The 17755-nt window shown below is 47.7% G+C and overlaps 1 protein-coding gene across 6 annotated transcripts in view; it reads right to left on the reverse strand.

The window, feature by feature from the left end:
- Positions 1–10650: 10650 nt before the first annotated feature.
- NOTCH3 (notch receptor 3) overlaps positions 10651–17755 on the reverse strand; it is a 56293-nt gene continuing 49188 nt past the window's right edge. The window contains exons 27-35 of one of the 6 annotated variants that reach the window (XR_014508589.1): positions 16901–17049; positions 16580–16793; positions 16257–16338; positions 15850–16015; positions 15315–15622; positions 14833–14980; positions 13615–13712; positions 11990–13362; positions 10651–11843 (exon numbers count right to left, since the gene is read on the reverse strand). Coding sequence is in view for 4 of the 6 variants with exons in the window: in XM_083429636.1 (XP_083285762.1) it covers positions 12127–13362; positions 13615–13712; positions 14833–14980; positions 15315–15712; positions 15850–16042; positions 16257–16338; positions 16580–16793; positions 16901–17049 (2518 nt within the window). In the remaining 2 variants the exon portion in view is untranslated. Of the gene's footprint in view, positions 13363–13614; positions 13713–14832; positions 14981–15314; positions 15713–15849; positions 16043–16256; positions 16339–16579; positions 16794–16900; positions 17050–17755 lie in introns of all 6 variants that reach the window. The other 5 variants (XR_014508590.1, XM_083429639.1, XM_083429636.1 and 2 more) reach the window with 5 other exon arrangements.

Below are 17755 nucleotides of genomic sequence, written 5' to 3' on the forward strand. Positions count from 1 at the left end.
GCAAATCAGCCCTCCACCTGATGCATTCTGCTTTGGGCAGAGGCAAGTTGTGAACTGTAACTAGACAGAACAGTTGCAAAACAAACAAAAGCTGTGTACACATTCAAGAGTTAAAGCACATTACACACACACACCTGTGGAACTGTAGTTTACTGCTCACAGAGCTACAGTTCCTAGCATCCTTAAACTACAGTTCCTAGGATTCTCTGGGGAGCAGAATGTGCTTTAAATGTAAGATGTGTAAGCAGCCTAAAGAGTCTTGTCAGCAGAAGCCCTGGTGCAATGTTTTCCCGCCCCCTCCTCCTCCTGTGCCCTACACGCCCTCTGAAATTGGCTCTGGGTGGGTTGGGAAACCCCCCAGAAACATGCATTGGTGGGGGTGTGAGGGGATTACCCTATCTTAGGGTTGCCGTATTTCCAGAGGTTGTTGAGCTTTTTGGGGGGCTACCGCTGAGCCTGAAACAGAGCCAGAGCTGCCTGCACCAGAGCCAAATCCTGAACCCCCCTCAAACCTGGACATTTGCTTACAATTGTAAACCCCCCCCCTGCCGCCCCCGGTAGGACATGTCAGGGATCTCCCGGACGTATGGCAACCCTATTCTGTGTGGAAAATTTTAAAGCTGGCCCTGATGAAATGTTCAATATAGTGCAAGGCTGATTTCTTCCAAGTGAATTGCAGCCTGCTGTTGCGTCCAATGGTTGCAGCAATCCACCCCCACCCCACCCTATAGTCCCTGTGCCTCCCCTGAATCTGCTCAGGAAGGTCCCCATCCCCCAGGAGGAAGGTGGAGCTGCCCCAAATGTACACCTTTGTGTTCTGCTAACGGAACCTTGGGAGAGGCCTAAGTTGGTGTTTGAAATATTTCGAAAAGCCTTTATGAGCAACACATTTTGCATAACCCTAACAAATTTATTATGTCATAAAACTTTCATGGGCTAGAGTGCACGTCATCGGAGGCAAGTTATCCTAACAGGCACTTTGTTGTTGAGGTGCAAAGAGGTTTCTTCTTTTGTTCCAGGGGTGGGGTGGGAGAGTCACGTTGCAAGCCTGGGCATTCCTGATGGATGACCCTCTAAGCTGGGGTGCCTCCCATCCTGTAGGTAGGCTTGGGTAGGAAAGAAACTGTGTTTTACATTGGGGGGCTGGGATAGAAGAGAGAAACAGTACGGCATAATGGCAGGATTATTGTACATTGGTACCTCGGTTTACGAACTTTAATATGTTCCACAAGTCTGTTCTTAAACCAAAACTGTTCTTAAACCGAGGTGCGCTTTCCCTAATGAGGCCTTTTGCTGCCGGTGCCTTTCCACTGTTTGGATTTTGTTCTTAGACCGAGGTAAAGTTCTCAAACCGGGACACTACTTCCAGTTTTGTGGAGTTCGTAAACAGAATTGTTCTTAAACAGGACTGTTCTTAAACCAAGGTACTACTGCGATAACCTGCAGTTTCATTATATTTAAAGTAGATGAATAAAATAGTAAGTTAATTTAGAATATGCAGGAAATGTAAAAAAAAAAAAGGAGCCAAAGAAAGAGGAGAAAGGAAGTCGAGTTTTGAAATGTTAAAATGATTGTAAAACTATTGAAATGTATAACCAAAATTCATGGTTAAAAAAATGGCCCAGGAGAGAGGAAGCATAAACAAGTAGGGTAAAAAGATATTCCCCAAACAATTGTTGCTTTGAAACTTTTTTTTAAAAAAATCCTTCTTTGAAGCTGGTTGGTGCAATGGTTTGGTGGTCTCAAACTAGTTGTATTCATGGCTCCAAGGAACACGTCATATTTTGGACAGATCCCCAATGGAAGGGACTTGCCTCTTGGAGCTTTCTCTCTGCTGTTACAACGGAGACGAGACAGTGCTGGCTGCAGATCAAGAGCAATTGCTTGTTGCTTAGAAGGCTTGATGTTGCTTTTCTGATGCCTAAAGAGAAGGCGCAAGCAGAGCTCACTCAGGCCAGCTTAGAAGGAAGGACTAAGAGACACAAAACTGGCTTACATGATGTGCAGCGCTTGAGTGTGAGCGAGAGAGAAGCTTATTTAGCTTACGCTGGAGGTTGGGAAGAAGCTGATGCCACATAGTAACAAACACATAAACAATGTTTAAAAATAAATTGAAAGGGTGTGTATTAATGAATATATGCTATGAAAAGGAAGGTTACCGGGGGGGCATTCATTGACAAAATGACCACATGCATCAGTGTCCAGACTGTTCCACAAGCCGCAGCCCCTTAAACCAAGCTTCCCGCAGAAGCTGAAATGCAGCGGCTGTTTCCATAGCTCAGCTAAGAAAGGAGGTTTCCATTTCTTGCACCCCCCCCCCAGTGCTTTCCCTCCAGTTCAGCACATCTGCCAACCATCATGCATCTCCGCTATGACGACTTCCCAGGACACTCTTACAACCGTATGTATCATTAATGCAACACACCCAAGTTACATTTCTGTGGGAGCAGCCGAGGGCCTGCATGGCTAGGGAATAGCAAACAGATGTGCCTCTCGCAGCTGATTGAAAAGGGGTGGCAGGAAGGGGAGAGGATGGGTGGGCGAGATCTTTGGCTGGGCGTGGTATTTGCAGGCAGCGTGGAAAGCCTAGCTGCGCTGCTGTTTTCCTTGTGTTCTGGACTCGAGGACAGAGAAGTGTCTTAATTCATGTTTAATGCAGAGCCCTGCTTAGCACATGAATAAAGACAGAGAAGGTCAACGCTGTCTGAGCAGTTCAAGCAGAAAAGTGACAGTGCGATAGTTCTTGCTTGAAATGTGGGGTCTTAAAAGGACCCATCTGTGCAGGGGCTGTTTTGATGACTGTATCAGGGTGACTCCTCATCACAAGCCACGTTGGTCCTGAACTTGGTCTGCACTCATTTCAGGAGAAGAGAAGCACACTAGAGCCTTACAGCTTCAGCTGCAGTTAACACAACCATTTCCTGTACCATCTTAAGGTATGTCTTTTAAAAGAAGGGAAAGAATCCCAGGGCTAAAGTGTCCTGAAATAAGCACAGGTAAAACTCCAGTGTAGGAAATAAAAGATGCAGGGGCAGGATGAAACCAGCCTCCCAATAAACAATGACATTAACTGATCCCTTTGTGTTTCTTAAAAAATAAATAAAAGTCAACTTGGTTCCATCTTTTAAACTTGTTCTGTCTTCTGGGATACCACCCACCCAGTGCTGATTAAAAAAAAAAAAGCTGATTTTAAGCTGATTACAATTATTTTAGTGAATATGTCTCTCTTGTCTGGCTTGAGTTCCACTGACCCACTGAGCCCAGAACTAGTCTGAGATGAACATGACCTACATTTGTTTGACGTGATTAAGTTCCATTTTAAGAAAAGTGCAAATCTCCAATTGGGGGGAGTGGTCAGTGGGAGTATGTTCCCTCTCTCAATATGTGGATTTATTTGCCATCATGGAGACAGCAAAAACCTCTCCCTCTCCCCTTCTCTCTCTCCTTCAACTTTTCCATCTTTCTAGTAATTTTTCGGTGTCCTCATTTGTTCTGGGAAATTTCCCAGTTTCCTGGTCAGCCTTCCCAAGAGAAATTTCAATCAGAATAAAATGTTTTGTTTCTTGAAAGCTTTAATACTAAAGGTGTTCTAAATCAGTTTGTTATGGGGGAAGAAATGGATTTCTCTAACTCAACCCTAAGTGGTATGAAGAATGGAAAGCTGTTAACATACAGTACCCTAACTACTACTTCTTCTTCTCCTTTTTACAAACCTACACCTGTGATATTGATTGATTGATTGACATCACAATCTTTGGATACTCTTCTTCCTTCCATTTCTGAATATTCAGAAATTTCTGCATATTCAGAAATGGGACAGGGTGGGATCCCCTCCTCTTTGGGTTTTTCTCTTCCTTACTTCCTGATGTCTGTGGGAGACATGCTGGGCAGAAGCTGCTCCAGGGACACCCCCCCCATCTATGAATTGACTGTGTGTAGGAGAGGGGGGGAAGAAGGATTGAGCATATACCAGTTCCTTCTTCCTCTCCCCACTCTGATTCATAGTTGATTCCCTTTTGTACATTCAGTAAAACACAAAATATTTTTTTCTAATTATCATGGTCACACACAAATCCCCACCTCTGGTATTAACCTCTCACATAAATAGACCACTCAATTGCACAGTTGTTTTTTTCCAGCTTCCTTTAGACTCGGGGTAGAGTCTAGTAGTGTAGCCTGGAATATGTTTATGGAGTGCAGCTCCCATTATCCCTGACTACTGGCTGCTTTGGTTGGGGCTGATGAGAGTTGAATGGGTATGGGGGGGGGGGACCACATTGTCTACCTGCGTTCTAGAGCACACCTGAGCTCTCTTAGACGGGCCACTTAAAGCAGAATTTTGAAAACTGACTTGAAATCTAGACAAAGTTTGGCCAGCTAGGTTCCAGCAAAGAGAAACCACAGCCTAAATGTGTCTTCAGTTGACCAACGTGTCCATTAGGAAGCCCACTGTTGCTTTGCCTTGTTCCAATCCTGTCTTGCACAACATGCTATGCAGAAGGGCCCTGATCCACATGCAAAGCTATTTCCTGAGTCGGGAAATGGGGCTCAGTGCGCAGCTCTGCCGCCCTGAGTCTCTGCTGCATGAGCTCAATGGAGATTCTGAAGAAATGCCCCCCTTGAAATGAAGGCCCCTGGCAACACTGCTGTGATCAGGAATGCTTTTTACCACACGGCACACTTGCCAACACGTGCGGTCTGACTCCACCCTGGCACTTTCAGGCACATCCCCAGTGCAGGCGCCAGAGCCATGCAGGCCCCAGCAGGTCCTGGCTTCTGGCATTTATCCCATCCCAGATATGCATGTTGGCACACCCTTGGCTTGATTCCTGAAACCTGTCTCCTGGGGGCCTCCTGCCTGCTCCTTCTCCTTCTGCACCTCCCAACAGCCAGATTCTGGAGGTATTTCACTGCTGTCCAATAGGGTGGTACTGCAGAGGCAAAGCCCCATCCAGCATCCTTAGATGACCTGCAATGCAAACATGCAAAAAATAATTTAAAAAGCATCCCTCATTGTGCCTGCTCAACCCTTAGCTACTACAGCAGCAGCATTACCCTATGGGCGGGGGGCATGTTGGCATTGTATGGTTGCAAAGATGTGATGGGCATCTGTCCCAGGACCCTACCTTAGGTCAGCCAATTCTAGGAGGGAGAGAGGGCTTTGCATTACTTTGCCCTTCTGAATTTGCACATGGAGTCCCTGTAGGCATGCAATCTGCTGGGGCCAGAAAAGGTTAATCCGCTGGCATGGGGTTCACATTCCCCAGAGACTTTGTACCAAGCATGTGATGTGCACGCCCTAGTCTAGAAAGTAAGAGGATTAAGTGGCCCAGACATGTCCAATTAAAGCTCTGTGAGCAGGGAAAGCATAGGGATGGGAAAGTCTAGTAGAGGGCTGCAGGTACTCTCTCTAGCTAGTAGAACAGAGGCCAGTGCATAGATTTTGACACACAAAGACACACACCTCTGTTTTCAAGGCAATACAGAGCTAGAGTAGGAGTGGGGAACTGCTGACCCATGGGGTCTCCCCATCCTGCCAATAGCTTCCCCTTTCCCCCTCTCCAGGGCATTTATGATTGAGAACAGTCTTCTGAGGGCATCAACAGAAGGCTGAAGTTCAAACCTTATTTCAGCACAGGGGTGTGGGTGTTCAGACAGGTAGAACCTTGCAGGGGGATGCTTCTGCAGCACTGCTCTTCCACCTTGATGGCATTGTACTCCATCATCCTCACCCAGCTTAGCCAATGGTCAGGGATGATGGGAGTTATAGCTCAACAGCATGTGGGAATCCAAGGTTTGAGGAATACTGTGCTGGAGGGTGTCCTGCTAGAATTTTGCCCCATTGCTATCTGCAGGTGGAGGTGTGGGGAAAGGTCTCCCTGCTGGTCTTAGCTGTGCTGTCTATTGCAGCAAAAATAACAGGGTCCTGTGGCACTTTAAATAATAAAAAGTTTATTATGACGTCAGCTTTCATGGCTTAATTCAATGCATGAAGTCTTACCTCATTTGTTCCTTAGACCTGGACTCAGACTTCACCTAATATAGGCACTTATCTTTGGATGTTAGAATCACCCTAAGAGGTATGTATGCCACTTAGAGACATATACTGGACACCATTTCGAGAATGTTGTGATCTGTAAATCCTTCTACATGAAATAAAAATAACATCCGATGTGACAGGAAATTAAGAGATCAACACACCCAACTGAGATTTACTTTGTCTATCTCTGGTGACGATCAACAGTGTAGAACATGAATACATAAATGGGAAGGAAGTCAGGGGCCACCTTAAAGCCTCCTTAAAGCATCCCCCAGGACAGCTGTCACCATGAAGTCAGGCATTACCTTATATTCTTCCAATGTGCGGTGGAATAGTAGAACTGTAGAGTTGGAAGGGACCCAAGGGCCATCTACTTCACCATGTGCAATGCAGGAATCATATCTAAAGAAACGTGGACAGAAGGCTGGCCAATGTCTCTTTCTCCAATGAAGGAGAGTCTACATTATTCTTAGTTAACTTAGCATCCTAGAACCATAGAATCCTTTGTTATCCTTAGTAACTAATCCTTAGTTCAGGAAATATCCACAACACAGCACATCCTTTCATAGAGGAGCCCTGCAGTGATGTGAAGAAAACAACCCAATCCAGGTGGTTAAGGAAATTCTCAACATCCTGGAAAGTAGCATTTCACTACAGGAGACTCATCAGGCTGGGAGATTTACAACAACCTCCACCTAGTGGTTTTTGTGGGTTTTGCAACCTGTTGACTCAATAGTTTCATTGAGATAAATAAGGCTTACTCCTAAGCAAACGGGCATAGGATTAGATTGATCCAAGACTTTAAATTTTGATGCACTCGTGTATCCTAGACTTGCATGTTTCCCCTTGTTTTCTTGTACTGTGCTTTTAAAAAAAAAAAGAATGGAAGGAAGATCCTAGTTATTAGCTAAAGATAGAATAGTTCAGTGCCCCCCCTCCGTCTCTCCACTTAGCTCCATCACCCCCAAAAGCTATTGGTCTAGAAAACTATCACAGTTCCCAGTGTCTAGGTTTGTTCCTTGCCTGAAAACCTCCATCATACCTGCCGAAATCAGCAAGAACATGGCCAGCCTAAAGCAATACTAATGGCTGCATCTAAAAGACCATCTTGCCTGTAGCAAAAGACGGAAACTAAGGATTGTATTAAAGGCAACACTTTCCTCTGGGGAGCTGCTCATTCATAGCAGTCAGTGTTTGAGAGGGCCTTGAGCAAGATGGTCTTAGTGGATCCACCACCCCTTTACGACTGTCACTGCCACCCATTTTGCTTTCCCTATTTATCTGGGTGCAGCCTGCACATATATCAGGAGGTGCACCAGTAAGAAGACTAGTCCCTTTTTGCTTACTCCAAGCGGGCAGGTGAACAGGCAGTAGCAGAACAAGGAAGAGGAAGATCAGGGCCAGGGGGTTTAAGGGGTGGCAGTGGGCCTCTAGCTGAAGCATGGCCCTCAGAAAGCATATGATGTCAATGCCTGATAGTAGCTTCTAATGTGGACGGAGTGACTCTCACTGTGTCACCACAAACTATATAGCTTACGTTATGGTGGCCCAGTGAAAATTATTCCGTGTGCAGGCCCACCCTGTGAAGTGATTTAAATCAGGCTCATCACACTTAACACCTTCATTTTTCAGGGGTAGCTGCCCAGCTGCAATTTGTAATACCAGTACAGTGGTACTTCGGGTTACATACGCTTCAGGTTACATATGCTTCAGGTTACAGACTCCGCTAACCCAGAAATAGTACCTCAGGTTAAAAACTTTGCTTCAGGATGAGAACAGAAATTGTGCTCCTGCGGCGCGGCGGCAGCGGGAGGCCCCATTAGCTAAAGTGGTGCTTCAGGTTAAGAACAGTTTCAGGTTAAGAACAGACCTCCGGAACGAATTAAGTACTTAAACTGAGGTACCACGGTACTTGGTTCCTATAGGCACTTTCCCATATGCAGGATCTCTGACATTTTCACTGATTCGGGGTTGCAAAACTTTGGTTTTCAGAGGCCATATTAGGCTGTCGCAGCAAAACAAGACCAGAACCTTGGGATACTTTAAAGACCTAACAAATTTATTGTGGCATAAATGTCTGTGGGCAAGAGCCATTTGAGCAGGTAAGTGAAGTGGTCACATAAGTGGCTTTCTTTCTTAATAACCAAACAGGACAGCATTTTATGGAAGTTGTAGCCCAAAATGTCTCAAGGGCACCAAGTTGGTGGAGGGGGGTGGGGAGGCTGAACCTTCTTCTTCACAGGTCTGATAAAATGGGTTCACACTCACAAAAATCTGAAGCCTAATAAATTTGTTTGTTCTTAAGGTGCCAGGAAACTCTAAATTATTAAAGGATACTACTATTTGTATTTTATTTATGTGTGCAATAAACTCGTAATAGAAAACACAGTCCCTTAGAACAGCCCAGCACAAGTTGGCAGCTTTACCATCTCTGCTGCCACACAGTGGTGAGCAACTGCTGTAGCAATAAGACTGGAAATGTTTTAAAAAAAGAGGAGGAACAGACTACACAGGGAATAACTGAACAGAACTATTAGGGGGCCTAATGGGGAGGTAGAATATTGCAGGCCTTGTGGAGCTTGATGATACTTGCCAACCTAAAGTAAAAATGAACCATGCCTTCTCAAGGAAGTTTCCTGGACATTCCTGGGAGATATAATAATTATTTTAACAATAATAATTTATTATTTCTACTCCGCCCATCTGGCTGGGTTTCCCCAGCCACTCTGGGCAGCGAAGTTATTTCGTTAGTCAGTCACAACCTTTATTGGATGAAGTACTGTATTAAAATATGATCTCAGGAAGGTGAGTTCTTAAATCTTCTTACTGTATTAGCTATTCAAGGGGCAGCTTTTTCAGTGTCTATGAAACAGCTCATGATTTACCCCCAAGAAACAAATAGGTTTCATATATGGTTGTTGATTCCTGTGTCCACTATCTGTTGCTTGCTGCTTCTGTTGGGTATTTCACTCTGTGCTCCCTCTTCAGAAGTGTTCAATATGCTTGCATGGGAAAAACTGGGACTTCCCATCAACCACCATACCCAAACACACCACAAGGTTAGATTCTCTGGTTAAGGCAATGTTTCTGTCCATAGACTGCTTCGTATGTGGGAAACCAAAGTAATGTATTCCAACTCCTTTTCAACAGATATTTTTGGCAGTGAAACTTCCAATGTTGTATCCGTCCCTGTCTCTGCATTGTGCTGCCACAGATGAGAAAGCATTACATGTACAAAGATTAAGATTAATCCTGGCAACTTGCAAGCGCAAGCCAGCTTCAGTTTAGGAAGCAATAGATTTCCCGCCCCCGCTCTGGGGAAACCAAACAGAACACCATTGATTGTTCATTTGCAAATCATGTTTGGAATGCTGTGACGTCATATTGCTTCGATGACTCAACAAACAAAAACCTCAGGTGAAATCCGAGGCAAGAAAAAGCATTAAGACCCTGCTAAAGAAATGGAAGTTTGCGAGGAAAGTATGTATTTATTTTTCTCTGTTGTGATGGCGACGTAACCTTTTAAAAGGAATTTCTGCTTGTAAAAAGTCTTTTCGTTTTGCTAAAACTGTGGGGCTTGTGAGGTTCTTCCATTGGATGATACGCTGAAAGACAGCTTAGCCACTGCTCCTACAATGTGCAGCTGCTAGGAAGCATTGTGTGTGTCCTCAGTTCATGTGCAGCAATAGTGAAGCCCAAAAGACATGGCCATTGCCCCATAACGAATCAAGGGTGAACCCTAAGACAGTTCTGTATTTCTGTGGCAGAATAATGAATGTCAAAAGGATCCCCTTATGGTAGAAAGTTCAAAATCCAATAATTGAAAGCCTATGGACCTGTGCATCTAAGCACATCGGTCGCTGCAATGCTCTTGAGAGCCAGCAACCCTCTTTCAAATGCTACAACGCTGGCGAAGTCACAGAGAGCAGGCAGTTGAAAGGGTGGTAGTGGAAGAACCTTTGATAGTAGAGTCGTACCTTGGTTCTCAAACAGAATCCATTCCAGAAGTCCGTTTGACTTCTGAAAACGTTCGGAAAACAAGGCACAGCTTCCAATTGGCTGCAGGAGCTTCCTGCACTCAATCGGGAGCTGCGGAAGCCACGTCGGACATTCGGGTTGCAAAGAACGTTTGCAAACTGGAACACTCACTTCCGGGTTTGCGGCGTTCGGGAGCCAAAACGTTTGAGTCACAAGGCGTTCGAGAACCAAGGTACGGCTGTATTCCATAGTGACCCAGAATGGAAGGACAACAAGACAAAACCTATTGAATCTATTTGTAGTAGACTACAGCGGTACCTTGGGTTACAAACGCTTCAGGTTACATATGCTTCATGTTACAGACTCCACTAACCCAGAAATATTACCTCAGGTTAAGAACTTTGCTTCAGGATGAGAACAGAAATCATGCTCCGGCGGTGTGGCAGCAGCAGGAGGCCCCATTAGCTAAAGTGGTGCTTCAGGTTAAGAACGGACCTCCGGAACGAATTAAGTTCTTAACCCGAGGTACCACTGTATAGATATGTGTAAATACGTAGTGGCTTGCTACACAGCCGGAACTTGCAACTACGAAACAAAAAGAAACAAAAGACACACAGAGGAAGCAGAGGCGATTTCCTTATTAGCTATGTTTATTATGCCGCGGCTCAAGCCGCTCTGTACACAAAGCACCCAGCTGCTTTAAAGCTACTTGGTTTACACTGGATTTTTTTTTTAATTTGCTTTTTTAAAAAAGTTTTTTTGTTTATTTATTTAAATGAGCTAGAAATGGTCCTTCTATGACAAGAGAGGTCTGACTTGCGCAGGGCCATTCCCCCACTATTGCTACAGAGCATGGGAAGGGAAGGGGGGTGGGGTGGGAAGGAAGCAGCGGTCACCACCGGACCAAGGTCCTGCCTGGGCACCTGCTCCCACCAGCAGTATTTACAGCCAGGGATAGCTGGAATGTACAGAGTGCGAAGGGGAGGGGGGTCAGGGAGTGAGGAAAGTGTAGGTAGTCGGCTGCTGGGGCCAGATGTTTTTGAGGAGAAGCAGAGGAAGCATTTTGTGTTCTATCTCAGTACCGTTCACGACAGAGTGAAACTCTTCTTAGTGTCTGGGGCTGCCCCCAAGATTCCCACGCAGTACCACAGGGGCAAGGAACTCGTCGTACAGGAAAAAAATGTAACTTGCCGATGTAGGCCGAAGGCGGCCTTGGACCAGATGGGAGGAATGTTAGTAAAGGCCAGGAATAATAATAATAAAATATAATAATAAAAGGGGAAAACAAGAGTGGCTCAGAATACTCTGGAGACTGAAAAAATCCCCATGACCATGGCTAGCGTTAGCTGAAGCAATTTGGAAAGTCAAGGGGGATTTTGTGGGGGACAGGGTGGGAATGCTGTAGAATTTAAGATGAATAAATTAACCTGGAATGTGAAGAAGTGCCAAGTTTGGGGGGGGGGGGCTATGGGGCTTAGTTTCCTGCAGGACAGTGGGCAGGTTTGGGGCTCGACCCTCTGCATAGCAATGCCAGTCTGGGCTAATGCTGCGTACCCAGTACACAAATACAGTGAGCAGAATCCCGCCCCAACATGGTGGGAGGGGAGGTGGGTGCTCGACCCGAGAGACAGTGCCATGCAGAGGGGGGAGCAGGGGGCACAGTTTCCTCTCCATTCCTCACAGCTCAAGACCCATTGGGAGAAGAGTGGCAAGACAGGGGTTCTGACATTGCATACATTGTAAAAAATAAAGCGTTTGGAGTAAATGCAGTGTTTATACAAAAAAAAAAGAGAAGAGTTTATTTCTTTTTTTAAAAAAAACAAACCTCCCCCGAAACCTAGTTGCCATGGTTACAGGGGAGGGGAAGGGAGAGGGCCAGCCTGGGCTCTGTGGCAGTGAGGGAACGGGGAGGCCATGCCTTCCCCCTCCAAGACCAGGCATATTTTATTTTTATTTATTTTTTAAAAAAACCTTTTTACACTTGAGTTTTTCTCTTATAAAAACACAGTCAGGGGAAACGACGACAGGAGCCCCTGAGGCAAGTGCAGGCCCCAATGGGGGCCACAGAGGGACACAGGCCTCTGGGCTCTGCTCCACCACCCACCTCCTCACGCAAACACCTGCATCTTAGCGGATGGCTCCACTGAAGGCAGCTGGGTGTGGCTGGGCCCCAGGACAGTCGGGCTGGGAGTAGATTCAGACCAGTCGGACAAGGAGTGGGGCGAGGGGCTGCTCCACTGCTCTGGGGACTCTGGCGAAGGAGTCAGGTAGGGGTGCTCACTGGGCGGATGGAGGAAGTGCTTGGGGGTCGCGTCCTGCCCCTGTGTGTAGCTGTGTTGAGAAGGGGGTGTCGGGTAATCCTCGACCCCCGCGGGCTTCAGGTACTGTGGGGGCCCTGCACGGGGCGCCCCCTGGGCCTCCTGGGGCGAGACAGGCTGGTTGGTTCTCATGGTGGTAGCTGGCGGGGGCATGGGCTGGGCTGGCTCCTTGGTCTGTGGAGCTGAGTTGGGCAGACCCTGGGAGCTGTGCCCCATGGCCATGTGGCTGGGCAGAAGCAGCCCTGGTGGGAAAGCCTGGCCTGGTTGGTGCAGGTTGGGATGGGAGGCGGCAGGGTGCACAACTCCTATGATTGGCTGGCACTGGGAAGTGGGGACACGGGCATGCCAATCAAAGGGCATGGCCACGGGGCTCACCATGCCCAGGCTGAGCCCCATGCGGCCTGGTGGCACTGACAGGCGGTTCATGGAGAGGAGGGTGCCATCCCCTAGGTCGCTGAGGCGTGCCAGACTGACAGCAAAGGGCGCCTCCATCATGCCATGGACCATGGGAGTGGAGGGCACTGACAGGGAGGAGTTGGCTGGGTGGAAGACCCCTGGCGAGGCAGGGTTGGGCACATAGGGGGAGTCCAGTGAGTCAACGGGAGACAGGGTGACAGAGCTCTCCAGGAGAGAGCCTTGGCACTCCAGGTTGAGCTTCTTGGCACGTGCCTTGGCCTCTTTGCTCTCCCTTGCCAGGCTGGCGCTGCTGCCTGCCGTCGCGTTCTTGGTGCTAGGACGCCGGCTCTTCTTGCCCTGTGGCGTGGGCTTCAAGCTGGGCAAGAAGCTATTGGGAGGGCACATGAGAGGGGAGAGGGAGTGGCCGGCGGGCAGCGCCCCCTGTGGGCTGCGCACGGTGTTGTAGTCGTCCAGAAGCCGGACAATGTCGTGGTGCAAGCGCTCCTGAGCCACGTCGCGTGGCAGGCGATCCATGTGGTCTGTGATTTCGCGGTTGGCAAAGTGATCCAGCAGGATTTTGGCTGCCTCATAACTGCCTTCCCGGGCTGCCAGGAACAGCGGTGTCTCCTCCTGCCGCAGAGAGGACAGGGTGATGAAGAGCACATACTACAAAGCGTTCTAGAAAAGGAGCCATGAGCTTCTTGCCTCCCTGTAAACCTCCCCACCACATACAGGCAGGGGAGCCACATTTACAGGGATGGAAAGAGCTGCTCCTGTCAGAAGGAGCCTACAGCAACAGATGTGATTCTGCCAAGCTATGGGGACACATGAAACTTAAAGCAGCACATGATAACCGAAAAACAAATGCAATGAAGAACTTACTTTGCTGTCCTGCATGTCCTTGTTGGCTCCATTCTTCAGCAGCGCAATCGTGGCCTCTACATTGTTGACAGCTGCTGCCCAGTGCAGGGCTGATTTACCTGGGAGGAATGACACCATGCGGATTACTGTAAGTTCTCTCTTTGATACCCAGTCTCAGATCCCACTAGAAGTATTCTGCTGCATCAGCTCCCTTAACTCTCCTCAATCTAAAGCTACCACCTTGCTCCTCACTACCATCCTCGCCTGTTGCTGCTCATTCTGTACTTTAATGCTGGACCTTCTGTAGACTCTGGATTTGTCCTCTCAGCAAGTCAGCTGCTTTGTTGTGGAGATGCATGTCCATGTCAAGCAGCTACAGGGTCCCCAGAATCACCAGCAGGTTCCCCAGAAGGTCTTCTGTCATTTCGACCCTGCACACCAAGACCACGCCCTACTCTCTTAAGACCCCTCCACACAGTAAGGCGTTGTCTTCATACATCAGGAACGAGGGCCACACATGGATCTTGGCTTATTTTCATGCGGGTGGGAGAGGGGGGAAAGGAGGGCAGGGTGGTGGATTGGAACGGGGAAAGGCGAAATGGGTGGAATGATGGAAGGGCAGGGGATGCCCTCTGAAAGCAAATAGTTTAGAACTCTGGCTGGGGGCAAGAGTATGTCAGCAATGGATGCTTGGAGAGGAAAATCCTCTGCACCCGATCAGTTCTGGAGAGAGTTTTCTAGCCCCTTTCCAGCAGTTCAGTAGACAGACTGAAAAAAGAAGAGCCAGTAAAAATAGGTAGCAGAGGGGGGGTGTCCTATTGACTCTCAAGAATGTGACGAGAGAGAGAGAGAGAGAGAGAGAGAGAGAGAGAGAGAGAGAGAGAGAAATAATAATCCCACGCTCCTTGTCATGTGTGTAATCCATCCTTTTGCTCCCTCCACCTCTGGCACTCAGGGCTCTATGATGACAGTGGCTCTTGCCTGCAGAGCCTCATCAGAATGCATCTAAGGAGCTTAGAGAGGGAAGGAGTCAGGAGAATGGCTAAGTGAATTGCTGATGCTTGAGAAATGCCCAGGGCAACCAGACTGGAGGTTGAGCAAGTGCATTTGTGGAATTAATTTGGAATACATTTGCAATGCATGTTGTAGTTCTGAGGAGGCCTCCCACTGAAGTTCAGCATAAGGCAGAATAGCCAGGTAAAAAAACTCAGCCCCCCAGCCTCTCTGGGGGTTACCTACCCATCTCATCCACAGCGTTGACATCAGCATGGCAGACAATCAGCTCCTCCACCATGCCCTCAACAGCCAGCCTGGCTGCTAGGATCAGTGCTGTTGAACCATCCCCCATTCGGGCATCCAAGTCTGTAGATCGATTCCTGATCAGGATCTGGCAACAGAACATGTTGGTGTGTTAGGTTGGTGCCAAAAACACACACCATCCAAGGCAGCATGTGCACAGTAACACTATTGCCTCAAGTACAGTTCTCACGTTCTCATTCACTCTTATCAATGCAAAGTACAGCCAGGCTAACTAACTTTTCATTGTTTCCCCAGAGAGGTAATGAGTGGATAACACAAGAATAACTTCCAGGTGGTAACCATCACAGGGGCTCTCCACTTAAAAAGGGAACTGGAGCTTGCTGTTAACATGAGCAAGGCAGAGGAGGGGAATTTATGTCCAGGATTTAAATAGCCACACTAGTCCATTGGGTGAGACCCACCTGGAAGACTCCCTGGGCATCAGCAGTCACGGCAGCATGAAGTGGTGTGCGCCCTGTGTTGTCTTGTGCATTGGTATCAGCACCAGCATCCAGCAAGCGCTTGGTAGCATCTGCCCGTGCATATCTGGCAGCCAAATGCAGGGCAGTTTCACCTGTGCGGTCTGTCTGGGCACTCAGGTTAGCCCCCTGGCAGATTAGGTCCGAGATTATGTTGGCAGAGGAGTCATCTGCTTCCTCTTCCTCAGCCAGTTCAGTCTCCATTTCACCACCACCACGGAAGGAGGCCAACATAAGTGGAGTGAAACCATCTGTAAGGAGATCCCAACAAGGGTTGTTGCTGTTGTGTTTGGCTTTTTTTAAAAGATTTGCTCTGTTTCTCCTCTCCCATGTGCCACATACTGGATTAGAACAAAACATGTTGGGACTTGTTACAGAAGACAGGAAGTAACAGATCGATTTTGTTCATCAGACACTGTCTGCAAAAGCTCTGTATGAGCCCTCGCAGACCCAACTCTCTGCCCTTATTCCCAATTACCTGGTCCACGGACATTGACGTCCATGCAGTCAGTATCAAATTCACCCTGGGGTGGCGTCAGGGCCATAGATGGCGGCATGCGGATGTCTGCTGCCACCAAGTGATGCTGTGTCCATTGACGACAGTCCACAGGGTCTTCACGATGATCTATGGCTGGCTCCTCCACCTGGCAAGGATGAACACGGGCCTGTAGCTATTATGGAAAGACATAATATGCGCCTATTCACCTAGTGCATCAAACTACTTCATTGCTGCTTGCAAACACTAATGAGTCAGGCCCACAGTGGTCAGATGCAGGGAGTAATACCTGCGGACACCAAGAGAAAGGGCGGGGAAGGCAGTGGGGTAGCTCTTGTGAGGAGCTGGAATCCCCTTTCTTAAGCCAGACAAAGTCTCAAAAGGAATACCTTTAGTCGCTTGGCCTCTGGGCACTCTTCCAGCCAGTCTTCTGAGCTGTCTGGTATTAGGCTCTCTCCTTTGCCAATATTCCTGCAGCAGGGGGAAAGATACACAGTGAAGTCAAACAGTACTGCAGGGCAAACACCAAGGCTATGGGCTTACACCCTCTTGCTCTTTCCCACACCACAAAATGAAGGAAAAGTTCTCCATCAGCTAACTAAAGCACAATTGGGAGCAAAGTACAAGCCACAGATAGCTGGCCATCTCCTGCAGAAGCTGAAACCTGCTGCAGGAACTGGGGTTTCATTCTGGGTGAATGAAAGGCTCTTACTTCATGCCTAGGGCATCCTGACCCACAGGCTCACGCCGGTTCTTATTGCTGCTCTCTTTCTTCAGACTGAAGCCTTCAGGGAACCAGAGGGTGCTGTGCTCTCTTTTGCGCCGTGCCACTAGCACACCCAGCACCAGGATCACCAGCAGAATCAGGCACGCCACCACCAGCAATGGCACCAGCTTCAGTTCGCCTTCCTCTTTGATCTTTTCACCTGTAGAAACAATACCGCCCTATTAGGAGACCCTGTCATGACCTTCCTGTAAACTCCAAACCCAGTCAAATTCTGCTTCCGGCAAATGACTCCTCTGCTGCCCTCACCTCGCACAGCCTTGAGGGGGTATGGGAACTCTAGGCGCTCCACCGCTGACAGGGCAGCCAGGTAGTCTGCAGCACTATCTGCATCAGGGAAGCACTTGTCTGAAGCCTGGTAGCAGAGTCGGTTATCAATCTCAAGAGTGACCTCAGACCTGGAGGAGGAAGCAAGTGTTACCAGGGCCTAGAACTCCTTATCCAGTAGCACACACAATTCTAGGACAAGGCAAGTCAGCCAGCTCCACAAAAGGTCCTGCTCCCCATTCATCCTTTGGTGCAGGAAACAAGGTCTGTTGCTTTTTACACACTGAATTTTAGAATGGGCACTTCCCAATACACACATCAAGGAAAAGAACACCCAAGATTCTCTCAGCAGCTTTAATAATCCTAATGTATTTGTGAAGCACAATCTCTTCTTACAAAATGCAGGCTGACTCTTCCTAAGCAGATCACATTTACCCCGTTTGTTCTTAACGATGCATGCAACCCACTTGCTTGGCATTAACCTAAAGCTTCCAGAGATCCACCACTATCTCAGGCACTCGCTTGCTTCTTTTATTTCATTAGCCACCTTCTGGTACTTTGGCTAAGAAAGCAGTTAGACATCAGAAGCGGTTCTTGAATAATATAATAAAGTTATCTAAAAAAGCTTGAATGAATTCCCGTCTAGTTATGGAAATCTATCACTAAATAATCCTGTTATCAGCTCCAAAACAGTTTTTGTGGATTTGTTAGTATTTCCTCAGAACCCTCAGATTTGTATGCCAGTTCTACAGGTTTTTTTTTTCACAGCAGCCTTATTCTGTGAAGGCTGTTGGAAGTAGTTTAGCTGGGCCCAACTACCTCTCCTTCCAATTCAGA

Source organism: Podarcis tiliguerta (assembly GCF_965153285.1).
Source record: "Podarcis tiliguerta genome assembly, chromosome: 2".
NCBI lineage: Eukaryota > Metazoa > Chordata > Lepidosauria > Squamata > Lacertidae > Podarcis > Podarcis tiliguerta.